Source organism: Chaetodon trifascialis, chromosome 10 (genome assembly GCF_039877785.1).
Source record: "Chaetodon trifascialis isolate fChaTrf1 chromosome 10, fChaTrf1.hap1, whole genome shotgun sequence".
In the NCBI taxonomy this organism is placed as follows: Eukaryota; Metazoa; Chordata; class Actinopteri; order Chaetodontiformes; family Chaetodontidae; genus Chaetodon; species Chaetodon trifascialis.
The window spans coordinates 22,322,075-22,348,817 of NC_092065.1; the positions used below are offsets into that span (position 1 = coordinate 22,322,075).

Below are 26,743 nucleotides of genomic sequence, written 5' to 3' on the forward strand. Positions count from 1 at the left end.
CCTCATGAGCATGTGTGCGACGAATTGAAGCATGGCACCAATGGCCCCACCTTGTTGCCATTAGTGAAACACCACCATACTACTTATTAGCTGGTGTATCTCTTTAATGTAAGGTTACTGTACCTTGTTACAAAATTGAGCAGTGCACATTCGGCAGTGGGGATCCTGAACAAGTCTGTAGCATAATTTCACATGTAGGTGGTGCTAAGACTGTGAAAGTGTCACTATTTTCTGAAAATTTATCAGCTGAACTGATTCCTCGAAAAAATAACCAACAGATAAATCCATAATAAAAATAATCATTAGCGACTTATACAAAGTAGTTCAAATCTATCATCACATCAACAGTAAAATGCTGCATAGACAGTAATGCGTGAGTAATGATAATGAGATAATAGTGCCACAGTCACAGGGGCCATTTTTCTAAATTGAGATATTTTAAGTGAATTTTCCTGATTACGCTCACATACTTTCTTTAAGTAACTTTTTTTTCTTTTAGCAAACATTTTGGAGTACTTTTAGTATGGTATTAATACTCTTAAACAAATGATGTGAGTACTTGCTCCTCTACTGATAAGATAACTTTTCAAGCTTAGGTTACAGGGCTCTATTTTGGTCACAGTACACACACTAAAACAAGCTGGTGTTAACCTGACCCCAAAAAAGTGTCCTGTCTCTTTGGTACATTTGTGCCCTGCATAGACCGTATGGCACAAATGTGGACGGACAGGTGCAAACAGATGAAGGTTGATTCAAAGGAGGCAGTGTTAAGACACAGTAGGTGTTGGTATTCAGATAATTTGTTCATATAGTACATGCTGGAGTGTAAATATACATCTTTTTCCAGTCTGCCATTCAGCTGATAATGTGGTGATTATGACAACAGGCTATTGGAAATATAATCATGTTCCCATATCCATTTGGCTTCTGTGAGGTCAGTTCCCTACCTCTTTGTCAGCTGCGTGTCACTAACATCCTGACTGGTCATAATTCTGAGCGCAGCCAAAAACTCCTGCATCGTCAGATGGATGAAGCAGTAGGAGTTGACGAGCATCCCATCCTCACGTCTGAGCTCCACCTGACAGGAAGACACCAACAAATGTGTTATTTGTTATGTCACGAACAGTCCTCAGCTGCGCCTGCCATGAAGTGAATGTAAACATTGGTAGTAATTTATAGAACGGCACAAAGGTTCTGCTGAAGGTTCAGGTTCAGATGAAGAGCTGCAAACAACGGGAGAACTGTAATCTAACATGTCCTCACTATGGTTACATGGTTCATGCTACAGAATGGTGCACATGTTTCAGCTGTAGGGATTTTTGGCAGAAGAGGGTGGTTACTAAATTATTTTGCCCACAATAAAAACTAATTCCCAGTGCTCTCACATAGGTGTAGCAATTAGATTTTTAATGCTAAGCAAAGGAGCTTCTAAATTCTTAGTTTTGCACAATGGGCAAACCCAGTTAAGGCTCAAAGTAAGTATCAAAGTATCTACATACACACACACACCCACACACACACATGCATACACGCACACACAAACACACGCGCGCACACACATACACACAGAGTGAAACCTTACCTCCTCCAACTGCTACGATCACCCTCAGGTTTCAGAAGAAACCCTCCTCACCCTCAGACATAGGAGAGACAGACACAGACTACATTCACACATCGTGTCTAACCATGTCTGACCTTTGAGAAGAGGCCCGTCCTGACTGAAAAATGTAAAACATCCTGAGAAATGTCTTCTTCCATGAAGAGGATCTTGCTGTCCTCTAAGCCTTTCCAAGCCAGCTGACTCAGCTCACACAACTCAGACCGATACTGACTCAGCATGCCCACAATACTGCAAAAAGAGACAGAAACAAATTTATCTGAAAATCTGCATTCAGTACATTATTTAATCAACAATCACGTGAAAGTGAGTTGAAGCTGAACGTGAACTTAAAAGGAGGTAGTGTGTCTTTAAACATGAGTATTCTTTAGTTTGTTTTTTTTCAGTTCATGCCACCATTTTTGTATTTTATTGTCTTTAATTTTTTTTGAAGAGTTAAATCTTTCTGGGAGTATCATCTCTCTTTGTGTAAAATAACAATGTGCATTTAACAGTGAAGAATCAAGCTTCCCTCTGAATTCACCTTGTCAATCAAATTTACTGAAATGTTATATTATGCATGTTGTGTCAGTGGTGTGAAATGGTGTTAATATGTTTATTACTCTACTCAGCCTTCACCTCTGTTGAGGTGTCACAGTCTTTGCCGGATCTTTTCTTCCTCTTTTATCAGGGTCACGGCTTAGAAATGCAGTGAGACCAGTGAGGTAGACCTGGGTGAGGGTGGGAGGTAGCATTATGTCTTCACTCCCTCGTCTTCTTCCGCCTTGATCTTCCCTCTGTGCATGATTCCCTCCTAAACTGCCCTCTTTTCCTCGTGCCCCTCCTGGCATCTGTACTCCTTTTTCTTCAATTTCTCTGGCATCTTTCCTTGTCTCACTTCTTCTCTCTTCCTGTTTCTGTGCCATCCCTGTGTCTCTCTGTTCCAGCAGTAAATGCTCCAGACAGATGCAGCAGATGTTGCAGCGGACAGGGAGGGATGACATGGCAAGGAGATGTCGAGTGGAAAGAAGGAGGTCTGCTGCCTGCACCCCAAGAGCTCTGTTTGCTGCGTGACCTTTGCAGTTGAGACATAAATTAGTTGAAGCGCACAGAAATTGGAATTAGACCCACACAGGTGTTCTTATCATTTTGCCTCATCAGAGCGGATAATTGGGTGGGTGTGACTCTCATCTTAGTTTTGCTGACTCTGTTATGATTCCTGTTGTTACATTAAGTTCAGTGACTTTACATAATTCCCAGCATTGCTCAACATGACTTCAAGCTGAGCAGAGGTCAGCTAGAATAACTTAAAAACATGTGTGGGGGGTCAATTTCAAAGTGCACATGAAGGAATTACATTCTAGTGGGTTCAACCCAAATCAACTGTTTAAAAACTAGCTTTTTCAAATTAACACAGCTACGTTTTGAACAGGGACAAACATAATATAAATAGAAAAGCGCATTTTCACCTTTTACTCCAAAGAAGCTGTGTACATACTCCTTGATTTCATGGCAGTCCCACCCCAGTAGCTGCCCCACTTTATCTGGTATGCCATCCAAATCAGTGACATCACGTGGACGACAGGTCACCATAACAGTACATCCTGGAAGAAGCTGACGATTTAATAACCCTGAGATGAGGTCTGCAACAGGCAGAGGGCTTTCTGGGTCCAGTAGCTCTTTCTGCACCTCTTGTCTGGTCAGTTTGCTGTGAAACTCATCATAGCCATCCAGCACCCAACAGCTTTGCTCTGGATTGGAGAGGAGGTATTCCACAATGGCTCTCTGCTCAGACAGACAGAATACATGGACAGTGTGAGACTAATAAAGACAACGTATTGACCTGACAATCAACCTGTGGGCAGGTTGAACAATGATCACAGTAGAAAGTGCTACAGTCAAATCCAAAATCAGAAAAGTCCTGATTTATAAAGGTGCTGATGTATTGCTGCTACCTGCATACCTTTTCATCATCACCCCCTTTTGGAGGGAGGTAGTGTCGGAATAGCAGCTCAGACAGGGAGAGAGGCTGGGAGAGTAAGTTGAGCTGGCGAAACTCCAGCAGGACAAACAGAAAGGATGAGGGGATAGGACCCTGAATGATGGGGGGATCAAGACAGAATTAGAGAATAAACCAAGCAGAAAAGGAAAAATTAAAGGGGAACTGCACCAATTTTACCTGTTAAAGTCTGTTTACAGGTCTTGGGGAGTAAGACTGCACATGTGAAAAAAGTGCCACGAGTTTGGGTTTTAATTTAGTTGTTTCCTGTTTCATGTTTCTGTTTTGTGTTGTGATCTGTTGTACTGTCTGTCTTAGTCTTCTTCCCGCCTTTGTGATCGCAGACCAGTTGTTATAGCTGGCTTCGTGTTCTTCAACCTGTCTGCCTTGATGTTCGGCATTTGGGTCCTTTTTGAACTACCAAAATTTTACAAAAATAAAGTCCTTGGTAGCTCCAGAGGTAGGCATGTGAAATCATGTGACCTCTGTGGCCCACTCCTACTTCTGCTTGCTAGCAGGTCAAGGCTACATTAGCCACTACTAGCATAACACACCCAAATCAGGCCTCAGACTGCTGGCAACCGAGTTACATTGTGAGTAATGTAGGAAGCAGCTTTGAAATAATGAGTGGAATTAAAAAATGTTATTAAGTATTAAGTATTGAGACATTCTAGTATAAAATGTATGAAGACAATACATACTGTGGGATACTCAGTATATGTTTGTATGTTGAGTGCTGACCTAAAATAAATACAGCTTTAGCCTTAGCCTGAAGCAGGCTTCCTTTAATATTTGTTAAGTTTTAATTCCTCAGTGTACCTTTATGTGCTTTAACTATAAAAGTTTGGACATTCTGCTTTCATCCCCAGCATGAACAACACACAACACAGACCTGAGTAAAGTCACAGGAGACTCTGGTGGCTTTGCTTTCTGATACACAATGTCTACGTCAAAACCTGGTGCCTACATTGCCCGCAATGTAAGTGGACCGCAGGCAGTTTGGCCAGAGATTCAGGCATGTTATGCCGGTTGCATGGCGGTTGTGCCTCTGGCCTCACGTAAGGATGAGGAGTGGACTACGGAGGTCTGCTCACATGGTATATGCAGTAGTTCTCAAGGCCTGTAAACAGAGCTTGAGGTGTAAAATAGGTGGTGTTCCCATTTCAGTGAAACTACCGTCAGCGGTGTATTTGTTTGTGCAGCCTAACAGTAATCCAGCAGACTGACACATCACATCCCTGATAATGTAAATATCTGTTTCAAGTGAATGATGAGAAAAGATAAACTTACTAGTCCACGTGCCCACTGCTGTGCTAAACTACACATCAGCAGAGTTTTTCCTGATCCAGATTGGCCAATGAGAACTGTCACCTTTCCCGCACATCCCTGGAGGAAGGTCTCCAACGTCAATCTGGACTCCGTCGACCCATAATCCCCATCAGGCTCTGAATTTGAAAAAAAAAAAGTTTGGTTAACATACATCAGATTTTAATTATGTAAGAGCGGGAAAGTTCTATATATGGCCAATTCTCACCGTATAAGATGCATTTTTAGCTGCATGTGCCACGCATATTTAAATTCTTTCATATTTAAAGATTTAAATTTGGTAGATACTTGATGTACAGTAATAAGTCATGCTAACCTGGTGTTCTGCTCCCTCTGTCTGCTGATCCAGGGGTTTGATCAGGTCTGTCCCTGCCTCTGTTGGCTGCTCTTAGGCTGACCCACACATTCTCTAGGGGCACTTCTCTCACCAGGCATTCACTGAGTTGCTCCCACCTCCTTGTCAAAAAACTCATCACCGCAAAAATGTACTGCTCCCAGTGGTCTGTGGGTGGAAAGACAAATTATTTGTAGTTTTTCTGCAGAGAAAAGTGTCCGCCGAAGTAAACAGCAGCCCTGCTCCTAATGTGCCCCAGCCCACGGGGTCAGATGCGCCTTTTTTATTTTTTTGACATTTAATTGCAGTTTCAACGGACAATTTCCTGTTCGTGTGTAATGACACGTACAAACTTATATAGAACATTTAGAGAGTTGGAGATTATTTGGTGCGAAAAAGACATAAAACGGCTGATGGAATCCAAGGTATTTAAAAAAATAAATCAGATACTGGGCATCTACTGTAAACACACAGGGCGTTGGTTCGTAGTTATTCAAGCTTGTTTTAGTTCTGCACTAAACCAAGAGCTGGGCCAACCCTGGTAATGTCATACTCAATAAAAGAAACATTGCTAAGATGCCTTGTTTACACTGACACTGACAATTAACATGTCACTGTGAAATGAAAACATCTCATTTCACTTTTTATACCTGCGTAAACGTCATTGCACTTTTATGGTTGCATCTTGATATTGGTAGCTGGCAGCACTTGTATATTGGATACAGTGTTTTATGATAGATCCCAGTCATTCCAGTGACAGCTGCTCATCGAGCATATACACCAGAAATATTTTTACTGTTCCATGCCATGTCCATGTCAGTCATGACATGTGTTTTACATTGAAATACCAAAAAATCGTTTTTCTAAGAAAGTCCTGCTTGCGGTTTTACAGCTACAGCAGGGGGACACACTTTCTTTGGATGAAATACTTTTTTGTGACAGCACAGCTACTGCCAGTAGAATAAATCGTCAGCAATTCAGCCCCACTGTAACCACGGACTTTAACCAGTGAATGGCCATTTGCCAGGTTAGTCATGTGCATGTGAATGTAGCTGCGTTAGTGTTTTGTGCATGTTCTACCAATCCGAGGGCGTTTGATGAGCTGCTGCTCTGATGGTGGTGATGACGACTTCTCATCCGTTACACTGGGAGTGGAATTTTCCCAAACACCTGCAATGCAGAAACACACACAAAATTATTATTATTATTCACAATATCTATCTATCTATCTATCTATCTATCTATCTATCTATCTATCTATCTATCTATCTATCTATCTATCTATCTATCTATCTATCTATACACACATATATGACAAAAGCTCAAATGCTACAAATATAAAAATCTGCCTAAATAAAGGTATAGCATGATATACTAGATATAGACTAATGCTTTCAAGAGCACTGCAAGAATTTGCATATGCTGCATAATATTCTTCAGCACTCACTTTTACTTTCTGAATCATCTGGGGATCCTGGGGATTCCCAAAGTGAAACAAAACAAAGTGCTTAACTATAAAGACAAATAAAGAAAATTAAAAAAACAAGTCCCAAGACAAACCCTTTCCCTCAAAATAGCTCACTGGCTCATGAGCCTTATACCGCATTTCATCTTTTGGGAGCTGCTTTGGTTGTGCTCAATATGTAAATACATAACAGCGAGTCAACAGTAAACAGTGAAAACGCGTGTTGCATAAAGTTTAGTGACTTGAGGAAATGTTGCCTTTGAAGTGACTGGATGCATGGCAAGATGTGCATGCAAGTAGGTAAAACAGGAAACCAAATGAACTATCTGTGTTTCTCAGAGACACTGGTTCTGTGGCTGGAGATGGAATGGCATCAGCTGAACAATCAAACAGGAAGTCACACTGTTAGCTGGACTGTTTTTCTAGTATGAGCAAATGTCACTATTTGACTATCTATTACTCCACCTCATGCAGTGAACAGAACAGCATTTTCAGCTTTAAGGCAAATGACAAAGGGTATAAGGACTGAAAAGAAAAGTATTATTTAAGTTGTCATGTTGACACTGGCCCTGCAATCGGCTGGCGACCGGTTCAGGGTGTACCCCGCCTCTCGCCCGTTGAAGCTGGGATAGGCTTCAGCCCCCCCCAACCCCGAAAGGGATAGGTGTTATAGAAAATGGATGGATGGATGGATGGATGGATGGATGGATGGATGTTGACACTGCTCCACAGTGATAAAGTATGAAGTAAAAATGGAATCTATCAGTTACGACCAGAATATAGTGTATCTACCAAATTCAGCAATCAACTGTTTCTGGTTTAGTACAGTGCCAAGGTCACAGTTTAAACAGAGTACGCTACTATCACAGTTATTAAACAGGAGAAGCAGTCAAGAATGCAATGAAGATAACAAACACGGGGATTTATTCATCTTATATCCTGTCTGACTTTAGCAGACCATAAAATATCAAGCATGGAATTAATCTGCAGATCCGCAGGGCCCCAGCCACTTAATTACAACAACGATTATTGATAGGCCTGGGCTTTCAAGGACCTCTGTTGGTCCCTGGACCTCAATTTGAGAACCACTAATCTATTTTTTTCAGTATTCATCTCAAATGTCCCAGAAATTGTGCATTTATGTGTGCAAAAACCAAATTTTTGCAGCGTGCACGGATGGGGTGGGGTCCCTAGGGATTTCTTGCTTGGAGCCCCAAGAGACACTAACAACGCCACTGCACATGCACTGACAAAATGCAGCATTGGTGAATTAATTTAGGCAGAAAACTGCTGCAGCACTGTTTCATGTGAAGTTGCACCATGACTGGTGCTGCAATAAAAGGTGCTTCCCATAATGGTCTTTGCACACATACACATGAAATACACTGAAGTCAGTTTTGATCTATGGGTTGAATGAGGATGCTCTCACTTCACACCCAGTGTAAACCTTGTAGCCAAGAACGATCACAACATTTATAGCATCATACACTCACTGTTTGCATGCCCAGCCAATGACATGAGCCTCGACTCCAGGTGCATTGGGATGTTCTCGCACAAGATACACATGCTCTGAAGGAAGTTGCAGCAATCTGCAGCACTGGCCTCTCTGAAGTACTCCAACATGGCTTTGATGTGTTCTCTTAGTGCTGCTGGAGAAGGGGCCGGATGGTTGATGTTCCACCCAGTAAAACCGGGCATCATTTGGCACAACTTCATTATGACTGCGGGTGACTGACTGCTAAGGATGCTGAGCAGTTCTGAGGATTCCTGGGCCAAGATCAAGTTCACATTTGCATCGTCAGGATCAACCTCCTCATCCATGGTCAGACTCCATCAGCTGGTACACAAAAAAGCAAACATGAGCACAGGCACACATGTATCCATTCATGCACAATCTCACGCAATCTCACTGTTTTAACTTAGGAAAAATTTACAACAGAAACAGTTAATGCCTATTTAAACTGCTAGGGAGACACCTATGATTCTTACAGTTCCTCTTAGTCAGGTAAATGTAAGCATACAACAGACAAACCACTCACACCAGCTATGAACCTGATGACCACTGACATTATCATCTTCGCAGTATTACCAGATTACAAGGTTTTCCTTCCCATTTGGACAGTTTTGGGTTACATTGTGTGGGTTAAAACGAGCTTGGGTGGGCAGATACATTCAACTTCATAGTATATTAAAAATACATTAATAAATAAAATTCCTTAATTATGTGAATACATAGAGCACAACTGTATTATTTATCGTAGATAATAATTTGGTTGGGTTTTTTATCAATTGGGCCATATTTTGAGTAATGACTGACCCTGCAAACATGAAACCAATCAGGCAACACCATAGCAGAAAGTCAGTCTGCAAAGTGGACGCAGGGAGATAGACGTCCATTTCATATGCAGGAGCTGCTCCTCTTAATTACTGACTATACGTATAACTTTGAGCTATAATTCAAAGTTACTAATCTATTAGCAGAGCCTCATTAATGGTCTAGATTTTGCCTCTTTCAGCCAGTTAATAGACATGTTTTCATTCATTGTTGCCATTTGTAAGACTATTCTTTCTCTGTTTAGCTCCCTATCTCATCAACTGTATTTTGTTTTTTTGCCACGTATGATGGAGTAAAACAAGTGAATGATTCTGACATCAGACTTCAGGTTCTGTGGATTAACGAACTGTTCATAAAGAATTTTATTATCTCCGACATCAGACATGGGCGCGTGCGTATATTTTTAACGTAGCCAGACGAAGTATATCCTGTGCATGAATGTAGCCTACTTCATTACTTTTGTTTTGGACGACCATTAAGTTTCTGTTGTCTTCCTTATAAATGCACTGTCCCTTGAAAAATCCATTAAGGTATAAAGCTTACTTTTTGTTCTCATGTCCTCCAGCCTGACCTGGACAGGCTCATTTGGAGCCGAGGTCGTTTGAGGTAACGAGCATCGCTTTGTTCTCACATGTTGTCATGTTGAGCGCAAACTGCTCATTGTCTTAGTTCAAAGTTCGCTAAAATGGATTAAATAAGCACTCACCAACAGCTGTTGTCGCAGACTGCATTTCTCTGCAGTCAGGGCGCCTTTTATTCTAAAACGAAACTAAGTGCAGGGTATTGTTTTGGTTTCGTTTTTGCACAGACTGGGGGGCCAGCCAATTCTTCTGTGCAGAGACGGACACGTGAGGATCATTGATGGACGGCTAGTCTAAAACTTATTTGTTTATAGCTTAGAAATTATTTCACTAACAACTGTTGGAATCTGGCGGGGAGTGACGTTTTGGTATAAGACCTGTTTCGTTCACAAATGATGAGCTCAGCTCTTTCGGAGCGAGGCAGAGGCTCCTTATGGTCACATTAAACAAAGCGCACCGTGCGTCGTGCGGGCGCCCGGCTGCCATAGACACACAATATATGACAGTGAAGGAACAACTGTTGTGTTACTGAGTTACTTTTAATACTTTTAAGTTAAAGTTTTCATTTAAAATTGAGTATTAAATAAATACAGGTAGGTGTAAAATGAATTTATGTTATCCGTGTTCACACTCTTGCTGTCCAGCTCCACAACAACTGAAGTCTAATGTCCAAAGATGATTTCTAATTATACTCAGGGAGACTGAAGAAGCAACTGTGTCCCGCTGTGTCTGCTCATCCCCTCTGTGTCCTTGGTGAGCTGCAGTCCCATTTAGCCACATTTTTTCAACACAACTAGACTCTACTTCCACTGGTCAAAGCTTTTTCTGTATTATGCCATCTCACCTTGGTAACTAATCCGCTGACTGGCTTTTTACAGCCTTGTGCCTTAAAACTCCTACCATACTACACCGCCTGACCTCTTCTTTTTCAGTACAACCACACCCCAAATGTTAAGTAAGCTTTCAAGAAAACATAATAAACAAATAACTTTTGCAATACACGGTGATTCATGGACTTGCACTCAACATAAACAGACTCTTGTACAAAATAAGCAGATAATGCACACCACTGTTGGGTGGAAATTGTCTGAATTCATTTAGACACTCAAACCAAAATCATAGATTGATGGAACTGACAGAGAGTTTATACTTCTTGTAACCTAAATAGTATGGCTGTATCAGCTGACCAAGTGAGGCCAACTCTAGAGATGGGAGGGCTCTCCTGTGTGCCATCAATCAACAGCATGCTCACTGCGAATGCAGGGGTGGGGAGACTGTGACCTGTGCGTCAAATCATCTTAAACAGAATTTGTTCAACTTATATAGGAGGGTGAGCTTGACTAGCCTCTCCCATAATGTATGGTGATGTGTGGTTATAGTAATTATAAAGAGTTAAATTGCAGCTTGTATACATTTACTTTGTCTATTGAAGGCAGCACTCATGTGGCTGCTGCAGCTTTGAGCAGTAGGTTGTAGAAGTAGTAGTCATATTCACACCTTCAGGAAAATGGACACAATTGGATAATGTGTTAATTTTGTGCTTTCACTGTATCACGCACACTTGATGCACCTTAACTATTTCACTTTTAATGTGTTTTTCTCTTTCCTGGCATATCTTCAGTAGACTGTACATGTGTAAACATTACATTTTGAAAATTCATTGTGGGCATTTGGATCATCCACAGAAACACGGTTTCATCAGTTCTGTAACTATATTTCTGACATCTAGGTCAGTAAAAGCAGTGTCATAGCAACCTTGTCTTCTGAATCTGAATCTGTTTGCTTACATGTGCACACACAAGGAATTTAACTCCAAGTTTTTCCTTGCTGTCAAAGTTACACACAGCTCCAAGAACAATTTTCAGGAAGATAGAAATAGACAGCTGAAAACAAGGACAACAAATAGACTCAGGAGGTAGAGTGGCTGTCCATTAATGAGAAGGTCGAAGTGTGTACATGTCAAAGTGTCCTTCACCAACTTTGCTCCTGATGCTGTGTCATGGGTGTGTGAGTGTGCGTGAATGGTTATCGCTCCCGATGAGCAAGTGTCCTTGCATGGTAGCCACTGCCACCAGTGTGTGAAAGTGTGTGTGAATAAATGAATCACGGCCTGTGTTGCAAAACTTTGAATGGTTATAAATGCACTCCAATTACCATTTGTACCATTCATAAATCCAAGTAAAGATAGGTCAAATAAAAATGATCTATAATGCACATACCAGTAGATGAAAAAAAAATGCATATAAATATATACAGCAAAACAACTTCTTTATACAAGTTAAACTGTATCTGCAAATTGCAAACAAGAATGCAATAGTACAAGGGTTCAATGTGTAAAGAGTATTGGAATAAATATTGACTCTTGTTCACACTTACAGTATGCCCCCTACAGTTTAATGCAGTATACAGTTTCATTCTAAACATTCCTTTCATGTAGTCAATATAGAGTCAACCAATCCAGGATGAGCCATGCACCCTCCCACTCTTTGATGACATGCCCACTTCTTTCACCTACACAGTGCAATCTTTGAAACTACTCACATTACATGATGGAGTATGACAGAGGGTCCCTGACAAATGTAGCTCATAGAGGCACAGCATGTGTTCCTTACTGCACCCCAAGTTAGCTGACAACTGGCTCACTCAGCCCACTAAATCAAAGTCAGTCATGTGGACTGAATCTCCTCAGACCACAGAAGTGGGAGCGCGTTGACTTTATATTTGAAGACAGTGACAACACTGAGATATCATGTTAGCAAAGGTATATTTACATGTCCACTATCACAATGACAAAATTATTATTTTGATTATTATTTTGATTATTCAGAAGAAAAACTGCCTGAGCTCTGATGGAGCCCAGTATGCTTCCTAAGCATGTCTGCTGTAGTCCTAATGTTAATGTGAACTGGGGTGCAGAGTTTGCTCTTAACTCTTGCATTTTCTATAAAGGCTGCCATTAGCTCAGAAAATTAAATGTAACATCATGCCAAAACAAGTACCAGAGCCACTGTGACATTCTGACTAAAAGCAAAATCACTTACCTAAGCACAAACAGGTTTATGTGGAGCCAAGAAATTACGAAATAAGCACAAAAAATGATTTGAAGCCAACCAACAGCTTTTAACAAGCAAAATATCGATAGTGTATGAAAGTGATGCACACTCATGAAATGATCTTAAAGGTGTTTATACATTAAGATAAGAGTGATGATATCACATCTTAGTGTTGGATGTTATCATCTTTAATAAAAAAAAGATTAAATGAACCATAATTCCATCTACTGCTTATATGGATTGAAATAAATACATTCAGTGTTTGAAATGAACTCAAGGAACTGACTTCAGGTGGGGATTCTCCCAAATTTAGCTTGAAGGCACAGCTGTCAGTCCAACCATATTTGGCGTGTTAACCTGCTTGAAGCTTTGCTTTGTAAGCAAACCAAACTGAATATAAGGGGTCCAAGAAGAGCTTCACAGTGCATGGTGGAAGACTGAGGTTCCTGCTTGTGGTGAGATTATCTGCTGACATGCCTCTTAACAACTGAATGTCTTGCTCATTTGAGAAATTAGTTTACAAAATACAGTGTCATATAAGAGGAAAAATATTTATGGAATTTTATTAATTGCACTCAAATGTACTTTCCTTGTAACTTTAAAATGATTGTCAGCACAAGTTCAATTAAAATTAATTTTCCATTGTTTCCTGCTCTGACAAACAAAATAATATTTTCAACAGGATTGTGGAATATAACATACTTTTCACAAGGGGGAAGGAAAAGGTATGTACAACTGTCAGATAATGTCATTTAATATATGTTTAAGTAGTATTTATGTTTCAATTCATGGGTGGCCCAGTGAAGCAGTGATTAGCCTCACAGAAAGAACATTCTGGGTGGAGATTTTCATTGCGGAGTTTGAATGTCTTCCCTGTGTCTGCATTAATTTGCAACTCTGAATTACCCGTAAGGTGTGAATGTGAGCATGAACAGTTGTCTATCTCCATGTGTCAGTTGTGTGTGCCATATGCATCCTGCCTCTTACTCTGTGACAGCAAAAATCAAGCGGCACACAACTCTCTAAAGGATGAGGAAGTATAGGTAGTGGGTGGATGGATGGATGTTTGATGTATGTTCAGGTGTTTTTCACCCAATTTGGAAATAATGGTGAATGTTAATTATTACAGCAATCAGTCTGCCAGTCTGAAAGGCTTTAACTAAGCTGAAGCTGTGTAATGAGGAAAAAAAATTGTTGGATGTGGAAATGCTAACTGTTCAGGATAACACCAGGCACTTAGGCACTGTTAAGATGAATAGGAAATACCAGCCTAAAACTGTATATGTTTGACCTGTGACAGACATAAGCCGCCACCATGAGTACGGACGCGGAGATGGCCATTTATGGCAAAGCTGCCATTTACCTCCGGAAGCCAGAGAAGGAGAGAATTGAGGCTCAGAACAAACCTTTTGATGCCAAGTCTGCCTGCTATGTTGTTGATGCCAAGGAACTGTACTTGAAGGGAACTATCATCAAGAAAGATGGTGGCAAAGTCACTGTCAAAGTCTTGGACACTCAAGAGGTTGGTATCATGAAGTAAGAGTCAACCAGCAAATCAATATGATCAGTTCTCACACATAATATGTCCGGTTCCAGGAGAGGACAGTTAAAGAAGATGACGTCTCTCCAATGAACCCTCCCAAGTACGACAAAATTGAGGACATGGCCATGATGACCCATCTCAATGAAGCCTCTGTGCTGTATAACCTCAAAGAGCGTTATGCAGCATGGATGATCTACGTAAGACAATCTGCCGATTGAGAAATGTTAAATATTGCAAAATGGCCATACTTGAAGGAAATATAGAGTAAATTGCTCAATCTCAATTATCACTTTCAGACCTACTCTGGGTTGTTCTGTGCCACTGTGAACCCCTACAAATGGCTCCCAGTGTACGATGCTGAAGTTGTTAGTGCCTATAGAGGCAAGAAGCGTATGGAGGCTCCACCCCACATCTTCTCGGTCTCTGACAACGCTTATCAGAACATGCTTACTGGTAAGTCATTGCCATAACAATGTAGAATTTGTCAGTATATGAGGTTTCTGTTGAAGAAAAAAAGAGTTAATCCCGCTGTTTGTCATTTAACAGATAGGGAGAACCAGTCTGTCTTGATCACGTAAGTTGAACATTTGTTGACTTTGTTTGACAAAATCAAATATCTTGATCAAATTCTCAAAAGTCTGTCTTTATACCTAGTGGAGAATCTGGTGCTGGAAAGACTGTGAACACCAAGCGTGTCATCCAGTATTTTGCAACAATCTCAGTTGGTGGAGATAAGAAGCGTGACACATCAAAGGTAGGAGCATGCAACTGTTTGATGATTGCAATTCAGTGTTCTTTAAGGACAGAATATTTCTCCAGTCATGTTCTGATATCAATTCTAAACCTGGATCTTAGGGGTCACTGGAGGATCAGATTATTGCAGCCAATCCTCTGCTGGAGGCCTATGGTAATGCCAAAACTGTGAGGAATGACAACTCCTCTCGTTTCGTAAGTATGGAGATATTTCGACACAAGAGGTCTTTTTACACATTGTCCATCTGGAGGGATGCTGAAAACTAATTTGTTCCAAACAGGGTAAATTCATCAGAATCCATTTCGGCACAACTGGCAAACTGTCTAGTGCTGATATTGAGACATGTAAGTAACAATTCTCAGAGTCCATGCAAAACAACTGAATTGAAAATTGTCCAGGTTGTGACTTATGACCAACATTTGTAGATCTGCTGGAGAAGTCTAGAGTGACATTCCAGCTTCCTGATGAAAGAGGCTACCACATCTTCTACCAGATGATGACCAACCACAAACCTGAATTGATTGGTAAACAGATTGAGTTCTTGCACAATATTAAACATGCATACAGTTTTCATGTACAACAATCTATTGACCTTATTACCCTTGTTTGTATCTCCAGAATTGGCACTCATCTCAACCAACCCCTACGACTTCCCCATGTGCAGTATGGGTCAGATCACTGTGGCCAGCATTGATGACAAAGTTGAGCTGGAAGCCACTGATGTGAGTGATCTTCACTTCAAAATAATAATAAAATAAAAAAACATTCTGTTCATTAAACACAACATTAAAACTTCTCTCTTACATGCATTTTCTACAATGATAATGTTTTATGTGGATACATCTCTTCAACACAGAATGCTATTGATATCCTGGGCTTCAGTGGTGAAGAGAAGATGAGCATCTACAAGATGACTGGTGCTGTGCTCCACCATGGTAACATGAAGTTCAAGCAGAAGCAGCGTGAGGAGCAGGCTGAGCCTGATGGCACAGAGGGTGAGAATTTTATGTCAGCGCAACTTGAATATCTTCAGAACAACATCAGAGAAGTTCTTTGTCAGACTGGTTTCTATTACACCATAATCAGCAATCACGGTCACATACTATATGTATTAGATGTAAATGATTGAACTATTTTCAGATGCTGACAAGGTTGCTTACTTGCTGGGTCTGAACTCTGCTGACATGCTGAAGGCTCTGTGCTATCCCAGAGTGAAGGTCGGAAATGAGTTTGTCACCAAGGGACAGACTGTACCTCAGGTAATTGAGATGTTCTGGTATAAACCTGAAGTCTGAATTGGAGTTCACTTTTGATTCTTTTGTCTCATTTACTTCATTAAAACTTCAGAATACCAGTAAATTGGCATTTGGCAAAACATCTGACTGACATTAATAACATCACATCCTTGTTTTCATTCAGGTGCTGAACTCAGTGACTGCCCTGGCCAAGTCTATCTATGAGAGGATGTTCTTGTGGATGGTCATCCGTATCAACCAGATGTTGGACACTAAACAGCCAAGGCAGTTCTTCATTGGTGTCCTGGATATTGCTGGCTTTGAAATCTTTGATGTGAGCTTCATTCCCAACAATTCAGCAGGCAGTACTTTTCATAACAGAATCATTCTCATTGTCTGTAAGAGATTTGCTAATTACTTATCCACTCGCAGTTCAACAGCATGGAACAGCTGTGCATCAACTTCACCAATGAGAAACTGCAACAGTTCTTCAACCACCACATGTTTGTCCTGGAGCAAGAGGAGTACAAGAAGGAGGGTATTATTTGGGAGTTCATTGACTTTGGCATGGACTTGGCTGCCTGCATTGAGCTGATTGAAAAGGTAACCATTCAATTTTGTGATCTACCTAATTCTTCTTCTTCATTTCAATTGATGTGTTCCTTCATTAAAGAATTCTTCCTACTTTTTCAAGCCCATGGGCATCTTCTCCATCCTTGAAGAGGAGTGCATGTTCCCCAAGGCCACAGACACATCCTTCAAGAACAAGCTGTATGACCAGCATCTTGGCAAATGCAAAGCATTTGAGAAGCCAAAGCCAGCCAAGGGAAAGGCTGAGGCCCACTTCTCCCTGGTGCACTATGCTGGAACCGTGGACTACAATATCGCTGGCTGGCTGGACAAGAACAAGGATCCACTGAATGAGTCTGTTTTGCAGCTGTACCAGAAATCCTCAGTTAAACTGCTGGCCTTTTTGTATCCTCCCGTTGTTGAGGGTATGACATTAACAATAGTAAACTCATACTGTTATTTTAAAGCATATATTCATGTACATTTTTGTACTAACAAAACATGTCTTCTCCCAATTTTCAACAGAGAGTGGTGGTGGTGGTAAGAAGGGAGGCAAGAAGAAGGGTGGTTCTATGCAGACTGTGTCCTCTCAGTTCAGGGTAATGTTTTAACTTTTAAACTTGGTTATAAAATCATATCTCAGTTTATGCTCAAACTCACAACTGTTACATTTCATGACAAGAGTTATCATTTTGGATCTACAGGAGAACTTGGGCAAGCTGATGACCAACTTGAGGAGCACCCATCCTCACTTTGTGCGCTGCCTGATTCCCAATGAGTCAAAGACTCCAGGTACATAGAAAACATACTCTAAATAGAGTCTTTGAGGAGTGGCTTTATTTTGTTGTTATGGTTTGATTAATTTTGTGCTGCTTCAACAAAGAGACCATTTACTCAAGAAGTAATTAAGAAATGTCTTCTTAACAGGTCTGATGGAGAACTTCCTAGTTATCCACCAGCTCAGGTGTAACGGTGTGCTGGAGGGTATCAGAATCTGCAGAAAAGGTTTCCCCAGCAGAATCCTCTATGGTGACTTCAAGCAGAGGTATTAATTGACATTGGAGTACAATTTTGATGCACAATGTCAGAGAAAATGCTCGCACTGACCATTAACTCTCATGACAGGTACAAGGTGCTGAATGCCAGTGTCATCCCTGAGGGCCAATTCATTGATAACAAGAAGGCTTCAGAGAAGCTGCTTGGGTCCATTGATGTTGATCATGACCAGTACAGATTTGGACACACCAAGGTAAGCACATTGATAGCATTCAAATTCTTTAGTGTCCTTACCAATGTGGATATGTGTTTCAGTCAGTGGCGTTGCTCGGGTCTCTTGGCGCTCCATGCAAGAAATCCCTGGGGCCCCCACCCCACCCGTGCACACCGCAACAATTTGGTTTTTGCACACATAAATGCACAATTTCTGGGACATTTGAGATGAATACTGAAAAAATACATTAGTGGTTCTCAAAGTGAGGTCCAGAGACCAACAGAGGTCCCTGAAAGCCCAGACTATCAATAATCGTTGCTGTAAATAAGTGGCTGGGTTCCCCCTAGTGGCCGGGGGCTCCAAGCAACTCCCTGGCTTGCCTGTCCACAAGCCTCGCCCCTGGTTTCAGTCAGAGTTCTATTTGTCCAATAGAATAGTATCTTAAAAACGTTTTACCCAATTTGAAATAATTCAAAGGAAAAGTTGACAAAGAGTGAAATAATAACAAGGCATCCAAAGAAACTGTACCAGCATCTGGCCATACATAAACATTACATTTGGCCTTGTTACTCTTGAACAAAGAGACTTAGACATCAACTTTTTTCTGCTCTGGATTCTGTGTCATTTTCAGCAATTCAAAATGTTGATTGAACTGCTTTTGAATTTAGTCCCACTACAAATGTATTGAGATTCTCACCCAGTGGTGTTGCTAGTGTCTCCTGGGGCTCCAAGCAAGAAATCCCTTGGGCCCCCACCCCACCCGTGCATGCTGCAAAAATTTTGGTTTTTGCACACATAAATGCACAATTTCCGGGACATTTGAGATGAACAGTGAAAAAATACATTAGTGGTTCTCAAAGTGAGGTCCAGGGATCAACAGAGGTCCCTGAAAGCCCAGGCTAAGTGGCTGGGGCCCCCATAGTGGCCCGGGGCTCCAAGCAACTGCCTGGCTTGCCTGTCTGCAAGCCCCACCCCTGTTCTCACTAAGTATATTAATTATATGGATTAGCTTGCAAAGAGTTTAATTTTACCATTTGTTATGAGATTTTCCTCTGGCCTAATTTTTGTATACTCTATTTAACATAAATTGCAGTCCTTTGCATAAACTGCAATCAAATTTAGTGTAAACCATTATGTTTTCAAAGGTGGTGATTCAGGATTGTAATGCATTTGAATTGCGTTTTAAATTACCATAAATCTGTTATCACAAGTATGACTCACTAACACACAACTCACCCCTGTAAAATGTTTCCAGACAGGATTCAAGATGTCTTGAATATTCATAGCTCTCAGCCATTTACTGTAGCATAATTGTCTTTCACTCTTAACAGTATTTTGATACAGATCCAGATTCTGGTGCAGATAAAAAATTAAAAAAAATTCTCAAAAATAGATTTGAATGATTTTGTCAGGTACACTTTCTCTGTGAAAACTTTTTGTTTATTGTTCAGTATTGTACACAGTGCAGAAATACAGCAAATTTCTATTCATTGTTTGTTCAGGTGTTCTTCAAAGCCGGTCTGCTGGGTACCCTTGAAGAGATGAGAGATGACAAGTTGGCAGCTCTGGTCACCATGACTCAGGCTCTCTGTCGTGGTTACCTCATGAGAAAGGAGTTTGTGAAGATGACAGAGAGGAGGCATGTTGAAAACAGCTTTTGAGTGCACACTCATGGAATGAATAATGAAGAATTAGTTTGTCGATAACAGCAATTTCTTGTCCACAGGGATGCCATCTTTACCATTCAGTACAATGTCCGCTCATTCATGAATGTCAAACACTGGCCATGGATGAAGGTGTACTACAAGATCAAGCCTCTGCTGAAGAGTGCTGAAACTGAGAAGGAGCTGGCCCAGATGAAGGAGAACTATGAGAAGATGCAATCAGACTTGGCTGCTGCCCTGGCCAAGAAGAAGGAGCTGGAGGAGAAGATGGTGTCCCTTCTGCAGGAGAAGAATGATCTGCAGCTGCAAGTCGCATCTGTAAGTACACATCAAAAGCAGCTGTGCTTTCTCTTGTTGTTTCAGTGCTGATGTGCTAATATGTACCTATTTCCATCATGTGAACTAGGAATCAGAGAATCTGTCCGATGCTGAGGAGAGATGTGAGGGACTTATCAAGAGTAAAATTCAGCTGGAGGCCAAACTCAAAGAGACAACTGAGAGACTGGAGGATGAAGAGGAAATCAATGCTGAACTCACTGCCAAGAAGAGAAAGCTGGAGGATGAATGCTCTGAGCTCAAGAAGGATATTGATGACCTGGAGCTTACCTTGGCCAAAGTGGAGAAGGAGAAGCATGCCACTGAGAACAAGGTCTGTAAATATCAAGATATTGGGCAAATCAAGTCACGTTTAAGGATCACCATGTAATCCTAACATCTTTCTTGCTAACTTAGGTCAAGAACCTGACCGAGGAGATGGCCTCTCAGGATGAGAGCATTGCTAAGCTGACCAAGGAAAAGAAAGCCCTTCAGGAGGCTCATCAGCAGACACTTGATGACCTGCAGGCTGAGGAAGACAAGGTCAACACTCTGACCAAGGCCAAGACCAAGCTTGAGCAGCAAGTGGATGATGTAAGTTCAAAGTCACTTGGATTTGCAAAGCAAGATTCCTCTTGAACGTGATAATTAAAAACTCATTTTAATGATCAGCTTGAGGGTTCTCTGGAGCAAGAGAAGAAGCTGCGTATGGACCTTGAGAGAGCCAAGAGGAAGCTGGAGGGAGATCTGAAACTGGCCCAGGAATCCATCATGGATCTTGAGAATGACAAGCAGCAATCTGAGGAGAAAACGAAAAAGTAATGTTGCTTTTGAATTTGTACAACTTCTCTTTTTAATATCATGGTCAACTGCATGAGCTCTTACTATGTTGTTTATCCATTATTTTCACAGGAAGGACTTTGAAATCAGTCAGCTCCTGAGCAAGATTGAGGATGAGCAGTCAATGGGTGCTCAGCTTCAGAAGAAGATCAAGGAGCTTCAGGTGACACATTGTGTTCCACAAAACATTTCTGCAATCATTTCCTATTTTGTGTAGTCAAAGTTTGTTGACAGACAACGCACCTACATTCAACAGGCCCGCATTGAGGAACTGGAGGAGGAGATTGAGGCTGAGCGTGCTGCTCGTGCCAAGGTTGAGAAGCAGAGAGCTGATCTCTCCAGGGAACTTGAGGAGATCAGTGAGAGGCTGGAGGAGGCAGGTGGTGCCACAGCTGCTCAGATTGAGATGAACAAGAAGCGTGAAGCTGAGTTCCAGAAGCTTCGTCGTGACCTGGAAGAGTCCACTCTGCAGCATGAAGCCACCGCTGCTGCTCTTCGCAAGAAGCAGGCTGACAGTGTTGCTGAGCTGGGAGAGCAGATTGACAACCTCCAGCGTGTCAAGCAGAAGCTTGAGAAGGAAAAGAGTGAATACAAGATGGAAATTGATGACCTCTCCAGTAACATGGAGGCTGTTGCCAAAGCAAAGGTACACAATACATTAAATGTTATTTCAATAAGAAAATGTATTACAGTACATGAGGTCATTCATATTACAAATAAAATATGACCACTGATCTGATGTGTCTTTTGTTCATTAGGGAAATCTTGAAAAGATGTGCCGTACTCTTGAGGACCAACTTAGCGAACTGAAGACCAAGAATGATGAAAATGTCCGTCAAATCAACGACATTGGTGCACAGAAAGCACGTCTCCTGACAGAAAATGGTATGTAAGGTTATCAGCAAACGATCTGTTGTGTATTATCGAGAAACATAGCAGAAACTAATTTGTCATGACGTGTCTCACACAGGCGAGTTCAGTCGTCAAATTGAGGAGAAAGAGGCTCTCGTCTCCCAGCTGACCAGAGGCAAACAGGCCTTCACACAGCAGATTGAGGAGCTGAAGAGGCAGACTGAAGAGGAGGTTAAGGTAAGAAAACGTTAAGTGTATACTGACAAACTTAACGTTTGTTATTTAGACATTTTTCACACTGAATATTATTTCTCACACCAGGCCAAGAATGCTCTTGCCCATGGACTGCAATCAGCCCGCCATGACTGTGATCTGCTGAGGGAGCAGTTTGAGGAGGAGCAGGAGGCCAAGGCTGAGCTGCAGCGAGGAATGTCCAAGGCCAACAGTGAGGTGGCTCAGTGGAGAACTAAGTATGAAACTGATGCTATCCAGCGCACTGAAGAGCTTGAGGAAGCCAAGTGAGTCATGTTCAAACCATGAATTGTTTGTATCAATACCTGTATTTAAACAAACTTATCCAAACATTACAATTTGACATTTATTTCGAATTATATTTTGGGGCAGACATTTTACATTTCAGCACTGCTTTCTTGTTTTGTATATCTAAGTATTTCTACTTCATATATGAAAAAACAAATCCTACCTTTTGCAAACAGGAAAAAGCTGGCCCAGCGCCTTCAGGAGGCTGAGGAGCAGATCGAGGCTGTGAATTCCAAGTGTGCTTCTCTTGAGAAAACCAAACAGAGGCTCCAGAGTGAGGTGGAGGACCTCATGATTGATGTGGAGAGGGCCAATGGACTGGCTGCCAATCTGGACAAGAAGCAGAGGAACTTTGACAAGGTAACACTTCTTTCACAGTACTTTGTGTCACCACACTTTTCAAACAGTGAAATACATATTTAATGGTCTTTTTGTTGCTACATAACCAACTGAACTGTATTGATTGTGTTATTCAGGTGTTGGCAGAGTGGAAACAGAAGTACGAGGAGGGTCAGGCAGAGCTTGAGGGAGCTCAGAAGGAGGCTCGTTCTCTTGGCACTGAGCTATTCAAGATGAAGAACTCTTATGAGGAAGCTCTGGATCAGCTGGAGACCATGAAGCGTGAAAACAAGAACCTGCAACGTACGTTCTTACCAGATTATATTAGCAACTACACTTACATCGTATTCAACACATTTGTGTACTAAACATATGTATATAGTTATTAGAATTAAGTGATTAATATTTTACATTTTAAAGCTTAACAATATGAAACACATGGCTCTCTCTGCAGAGGAGATCTCAGATCTGACTGAACAGATTGGCGAGACTGGCAAGAGCATCCATGAGCTGGAGAAGGCCAAGAAGCAGGTGGAGACTGAGAAGGCTGAGATCCAGACAGCTCTTGAAGAGGCTGAGGTACATTTCGTCTGGGAAGATCCTCTGAAAAACCAGGGACAAGTTTTATCATATGTCTGAAGGCAGAGGTGAATGTTTTCTTTCTTTGATATCACCAGGGAACTCTGGAACATGAGGAGTCTAAGATCCTGCGTGTCCAGCTGGAGCTCAACCAGATTAAGGGTGAAGTGGACAGGAAGTTGGCAGAAAAAGATGAGGAGATGGAGCAGATCAAGAGGAACAGCCAGAGGGTGACTGACTCCATGCAGAGCACACTGGATTCTGAGGTCAGGAGCAGGAACGATGCCCTGAGAATCAAGAAGAAGATGGAGGGAGACCTGAATGAGATGGAGATTCAGTTGAGCCATGCCAATCGCCAGGCTGCTGAATCCCAGAAGCAGCTGAGGAATGTGCAGGCACAACTGAAGGTATTGTAAGACATGGACTTGTTGCACAGACTGTGGTCAGTACACCTACATTTTGGCATGCTGTGAATATGTTCCTGACATTTTTCCACCAGGATGCACAACTGCACCTTGATGATGCTGTCAGAGCCCAGGATGACCTCAAGGAACAAGCTGCTATGGTGGAGCGTAGGAACGGTCTCATGATGGCTGAAATTGAGGAACTTAGAGCTGCTCTGGAACAGACAGAGAGAAGCCGCAAAATCGCTGAGCAGGAGCTGGTGGATGCCAGTGAGCGTGTTGGACTTCTGCACTCTCAGGTGAACAAACACCATGATGTTTTGAATAATTCAAAAATCTAACCAGTTTTTAAATGATGTGGAAATCAGGCATGTCATAACTTCAGCAACTAAATCTTTTTATGTTTTAGAACACAAGCCTGATGAACACCAAGAAGAAGCTTGAGTCTGACCTGGTCCAGATCCAGAGTGAAGTGGATGACACTGTTCAGGAAGCAAGGAATGCAGAGGATAAGGCCAAGAAGGCCATCACTGATGTAGGTTTAAATATTTTTTGTTCCTAATCTTACACCTGGCAAAATGTGTCTATTTTCAGGGTATTTGCAATCAACATTGTATGCTCTCTCTCCTCTAGGCTGCTATGATGGCTGAGGAGCTGAAGAAGGAGCAGGACACTAGCGCTCACCTGGAGAGGATGAAGAAGAACCTGGAGGTCGCTGTTAAGGACCTGCAGCATCGCCTGGATGAGGCTGAGAACCTGGCCATGAAGGGTGGCAAGAAGCAGCTCCAGAAACTTGAGTCTAGGGTAAAACAATGCTGTTAAGATTTACACAACAAATCAACAAATTCGAACAAATGTAAGAAAGCATGTAACACATATGGGTTCTTAATATTAGCAACATTTCCTGGTTTTCTGAAGGTGCGTGAGCTGGAGACAGAGGTTGAGGGTGAGCAGAGACGTGGAGCAGATGCTGTTAAGGGTGTCCGCAAATATGAGAGGCGGGTGAAGGAGCTCACCTATCAGGTACAACGAGATAAAGATTTTTCATGTAGAGTTCAGAGCTAACATATTTAAATATTTAAACATACAAATCTTTCTTCTCTATTTCAGACTGAGGAGGACAAGAAAAACATTACCAGGCTGCAGGATCTGGTTGACAAGTTGCAGCTTAAGGTGAAGGCCTACAAGAGGCAGGCTGAGGAAGCGGTAAGGACAAAACATTTATAAAAGGCAACTTAATACAATGGCATTGTTGTTGACTTAGTAGGCCTTTTTGAACATTTACATGTTTTTCTTGCATTTCAGGAGGAGCAGGCCAATGTTCATCTGTCCAAGTGCAGGAAGATCCAGCACGAGCTGGAGGAGGCTGAGGAGCGCGCTGACATTGCTGAGTCCCAGGTCAACAAAATGAGAGCAAAGAGCCGTGACTCTGGCAAGGTAAATATAAGTCAGCTTAACGAAAATAACTAAATCATCATTCTTTGATTTGTCTTTTTCATTGTGTTACGGTAGATTCTTAACAGTATTATATTCTCACCAGTGCACAGCATTACGTTTGAATGCTATGACATTAACTGATCAGTATTACTGTCACCTAGAGCTCATGAAAATCAAACTCACGCAAGCCATTTTTCTGTTTTTTTTTACAGGGAAAAGACGCAGCTGAGTAAAGCACTTTGAATGTTTCACTGTTTTGAGTCATATAATATGATATAATACATGCTGAAACAATAAAGATTAAGCAGTTACTTTTAATTTGTCTGCAATACTTTCATGTCTTTTCTTACCATGAAGGGTAATGTGAAATTTGTACAGTAATCAGTGTTCATATATCACAAAGTTTTCAGCCAAGCAATTGTCTAAAATGCTAAAACAGTCCTTAACATTTTTAACATTTGAGGTTGAGATGGTATGGACAGCTAATGAACCTGTCCCTGATGTGCAGAGACTAAATCGCCAAGCTGACCTACCAGCACCTTTATACTCCTCAGGGGAAGTTAGAGAAATGGATTGTGGGAAAAAAAAAGGCATGTGTGTTACTCAAATTACTTTAATCCTAACTTGGAAAACAGGCATGAAAAATAGATTAATTAACCACCTAATCCAATATATAATTATTAGAACATTTCCATAAATCAGTCACATCACAATGCCAAGCATGCACATGCACATGAACCTGATATTTCATTATCACATGGTCCCACATGTCAGCTGTTCTGTAACAGCTGTTTTTCGGTGTCCTGACACCTCCGACAAAACATTGACAAACATTGACATTGACATTGCGCACGTTTAAACTTAAATTCAGAAAAAAAAACTATTGATTTGTTGGAAGTGTGGTGTTAGTGATTATTGGGTGCACTTTAATGTCAAGGTAAATTCTAATTTCTGAATTTAAATCACTTTTTTAACACAGGGGATATTTTTTAGATCACAAATTACAACATCATGTCACAATGTGGGGTGACAACTGAATTTTCAGAGCATTTTTCGTACTGCAAGTTCAAGACTACTGCCGGTGACATTTAAAAAAGATATTGCTCAACAACCAGAATAGCTGACATTCAAAGTGCAGTGGTGTGCTTGGAGCCAAAAATGGACTTGAAGCTCTGTCTGCTGAGTCAGTTAAAGTGTTAATAACTTGACATATGAGTGTGAATACCACAGATATATCTCTTACACTTTATCATTAGTGGTTGTATATTTTTTATTATTTATTTATTGTGAAACTATTGACATCTTAATTGTTGCTCTGCTTACTATTTAGTATTTAGAATTTAACATTTTAAGTTTTTAATCAAGCAATCTCAGAAAAGGATTAGAATACATATGTATTATAACAGTAAGTGGTATGCTTCAATAATTCACAAAAATCAATGAATAAACAGTTTGTCAAAAGACCTAAAATTAAAGTTATTAATTTTGAGACGGGATTATCACAAATTAAAGATGTGCCTTTGCTGATGGGAACCTGAAACATAAGATATATATGTACCAGCAGCAAATGCCAAACTCATGTCAGCATCAGCTGTTATCTAACCCTATTTGGCTTGTGTCCCACATTTAACTTTTGCTTTGTAAGCAACACACACTCAATGCAATGAATCCTATTCCAGTCTCAGTGTGGAAGAAGGCCTGTGAAGCTTGTGTGTGTGGTGAAATTGTCCACTTACTTTAATTACTATGATGCCTACGAGTCAAGGAACAG

At 41.2% G+C, this 26,743-nt stretch overlaps 2 protein-coding genes across 2 annotated transcripts in view; one reads left to right on the forward strand and one right to left on the reverse strand.

Annotated features, from left to right (window-relative positions):
• Positions 1 to 9,812, reverse strand: part of nlrc5 (NLR family, CARD domain containing 5) — a 32,560-nt gene extending 22,748 nt beyond the window's left edge. Inside the window, exons 1-10 of the mRNA XM_070973090.1 lie at positions 9,763 to 9,812; positions 8,215 to 8,558; positions 6,337 to 6,426; positions 5,239 to 5,424; positions 4,887 to 5,041; positions 3,561 to 3,692; positions 3,067 to 3,382; positions 2,237 to 2,672; positions 1,696 to 1,849; positions 948 to 1,078 (exon numbers count right to left, since the gene is read on the reverse strand). Coding sequence (XP_070829191.1) covers positions 948 to 1,078; positions 1,696 to 1,849; positions 2,237 to 2,672; positions 3,067 to 3,382; positions 3,561 to 3,692; positions 4,887 to 5,041; positions 5,239 to 5,424; positions 6,337 to 6,426; positions 8,215 to 8,542 — 1,928 coding nt within the window. The 5' untranslated portion in view covers positions 8,543 to 8,558; positions 9,763 to 9,812. The remainder of the gene's footprint in view (positions 1 to 947; positions 1,079 to 1,695; positions 1,850 to 2,236; positions 2,673 to 3,066; positions 3,383 to 3,560; positions 3,693 to 4,886; positions 5,042 to 5,238; positions 5,425 to 6,336; positions 6,427 to 8,214; positions 8,559 to 9,762) is intronic.
• A 4,193-nt stretch (positions 9,813 to 14,005) lies between these two features.
• LOC139337392 (myosin heavy chain, fast skeletal muscle-like) lies at positions 14,006 to 25,205 on the forward strand. Its single transcript, XM_070971937.1, has 39 exons — positions 14,006 to 14,212; positions 14,287 to 14,430; positions 14,530 to 14,686; positions 14,780 to 14,807; positions 14,888 to 14,993; positions 15,089 to 15,181; positions 15,268 to 15,331; positions 15,413 to 15,511; positions 15,606 to 15,709; positions 15,844 to 15,982; positions 16,128 to 16,246; positions 16,407 to 16,556; positions 16,655 to 16,825; positions 16,917 to 17,217; positions 17,318 to 17,391; positions 17,497 to 17,584; positions 17,720 to 17,837; positions 17,918 to 18,041; positions 19,505 to 19,641; positions 19,729 to 19,984; positions 20,073 to 20,315; positions 20,399 to 20,575; positions 20,654 to 20,799; positions 20,894 to 20,984; positions 21,078 to 21,467; positions 21,580 to 21,706; positions 21,792 to 21,910; positions 21,995 to 22,191; positions 22,390 to 22,573; positions 22,690 to 22,855; positions 23,007 to 23,131; positions 23,230 to 23,538; positions 23,631 to 23,834; positions 23,945 to 24,070; positions 24,169 to 24,339; positions 24,454 to 24,558; positions 24,646 to 24,741; positions 24,841 to 24,972; positions 25,185 to 25,205. Exons 1-39 carry the CDS (start codon positions 14,006 to 14,008, stop codon positions 25,203 to 25,205), a joined length of 5,808 nt encoding a protein of 1,935 aa, XP_070828038.1.
• Positions 25,206 to 26,743: the final 1,538 nt, after the last annotated feature.

Bases quoted from the DNA above. Each gene is read 5' to 3' on its own strand.
- LOC139337392 (XM_070971937.1), top strand. From the start codon at position 14,006: ATGAGTACGGACGCGGAGATGGCCATTTATGGCAAAGCTGCCATTTAC. The intron at 21,468-21,579 runs GTACACAATACA...TTTGTTCATTAG, and splicing joins AGGCTGTTGCCAAAGCAAAG to GGAAATCTTGAAAAGATGTG. The intron at 23,835-23,944 runs GTGAACAAACAC...TTTATGTTTTAG, and splicing joins TTGGACTTCTGCACTCTCAG to AACACAAGCCTGATGAACAC.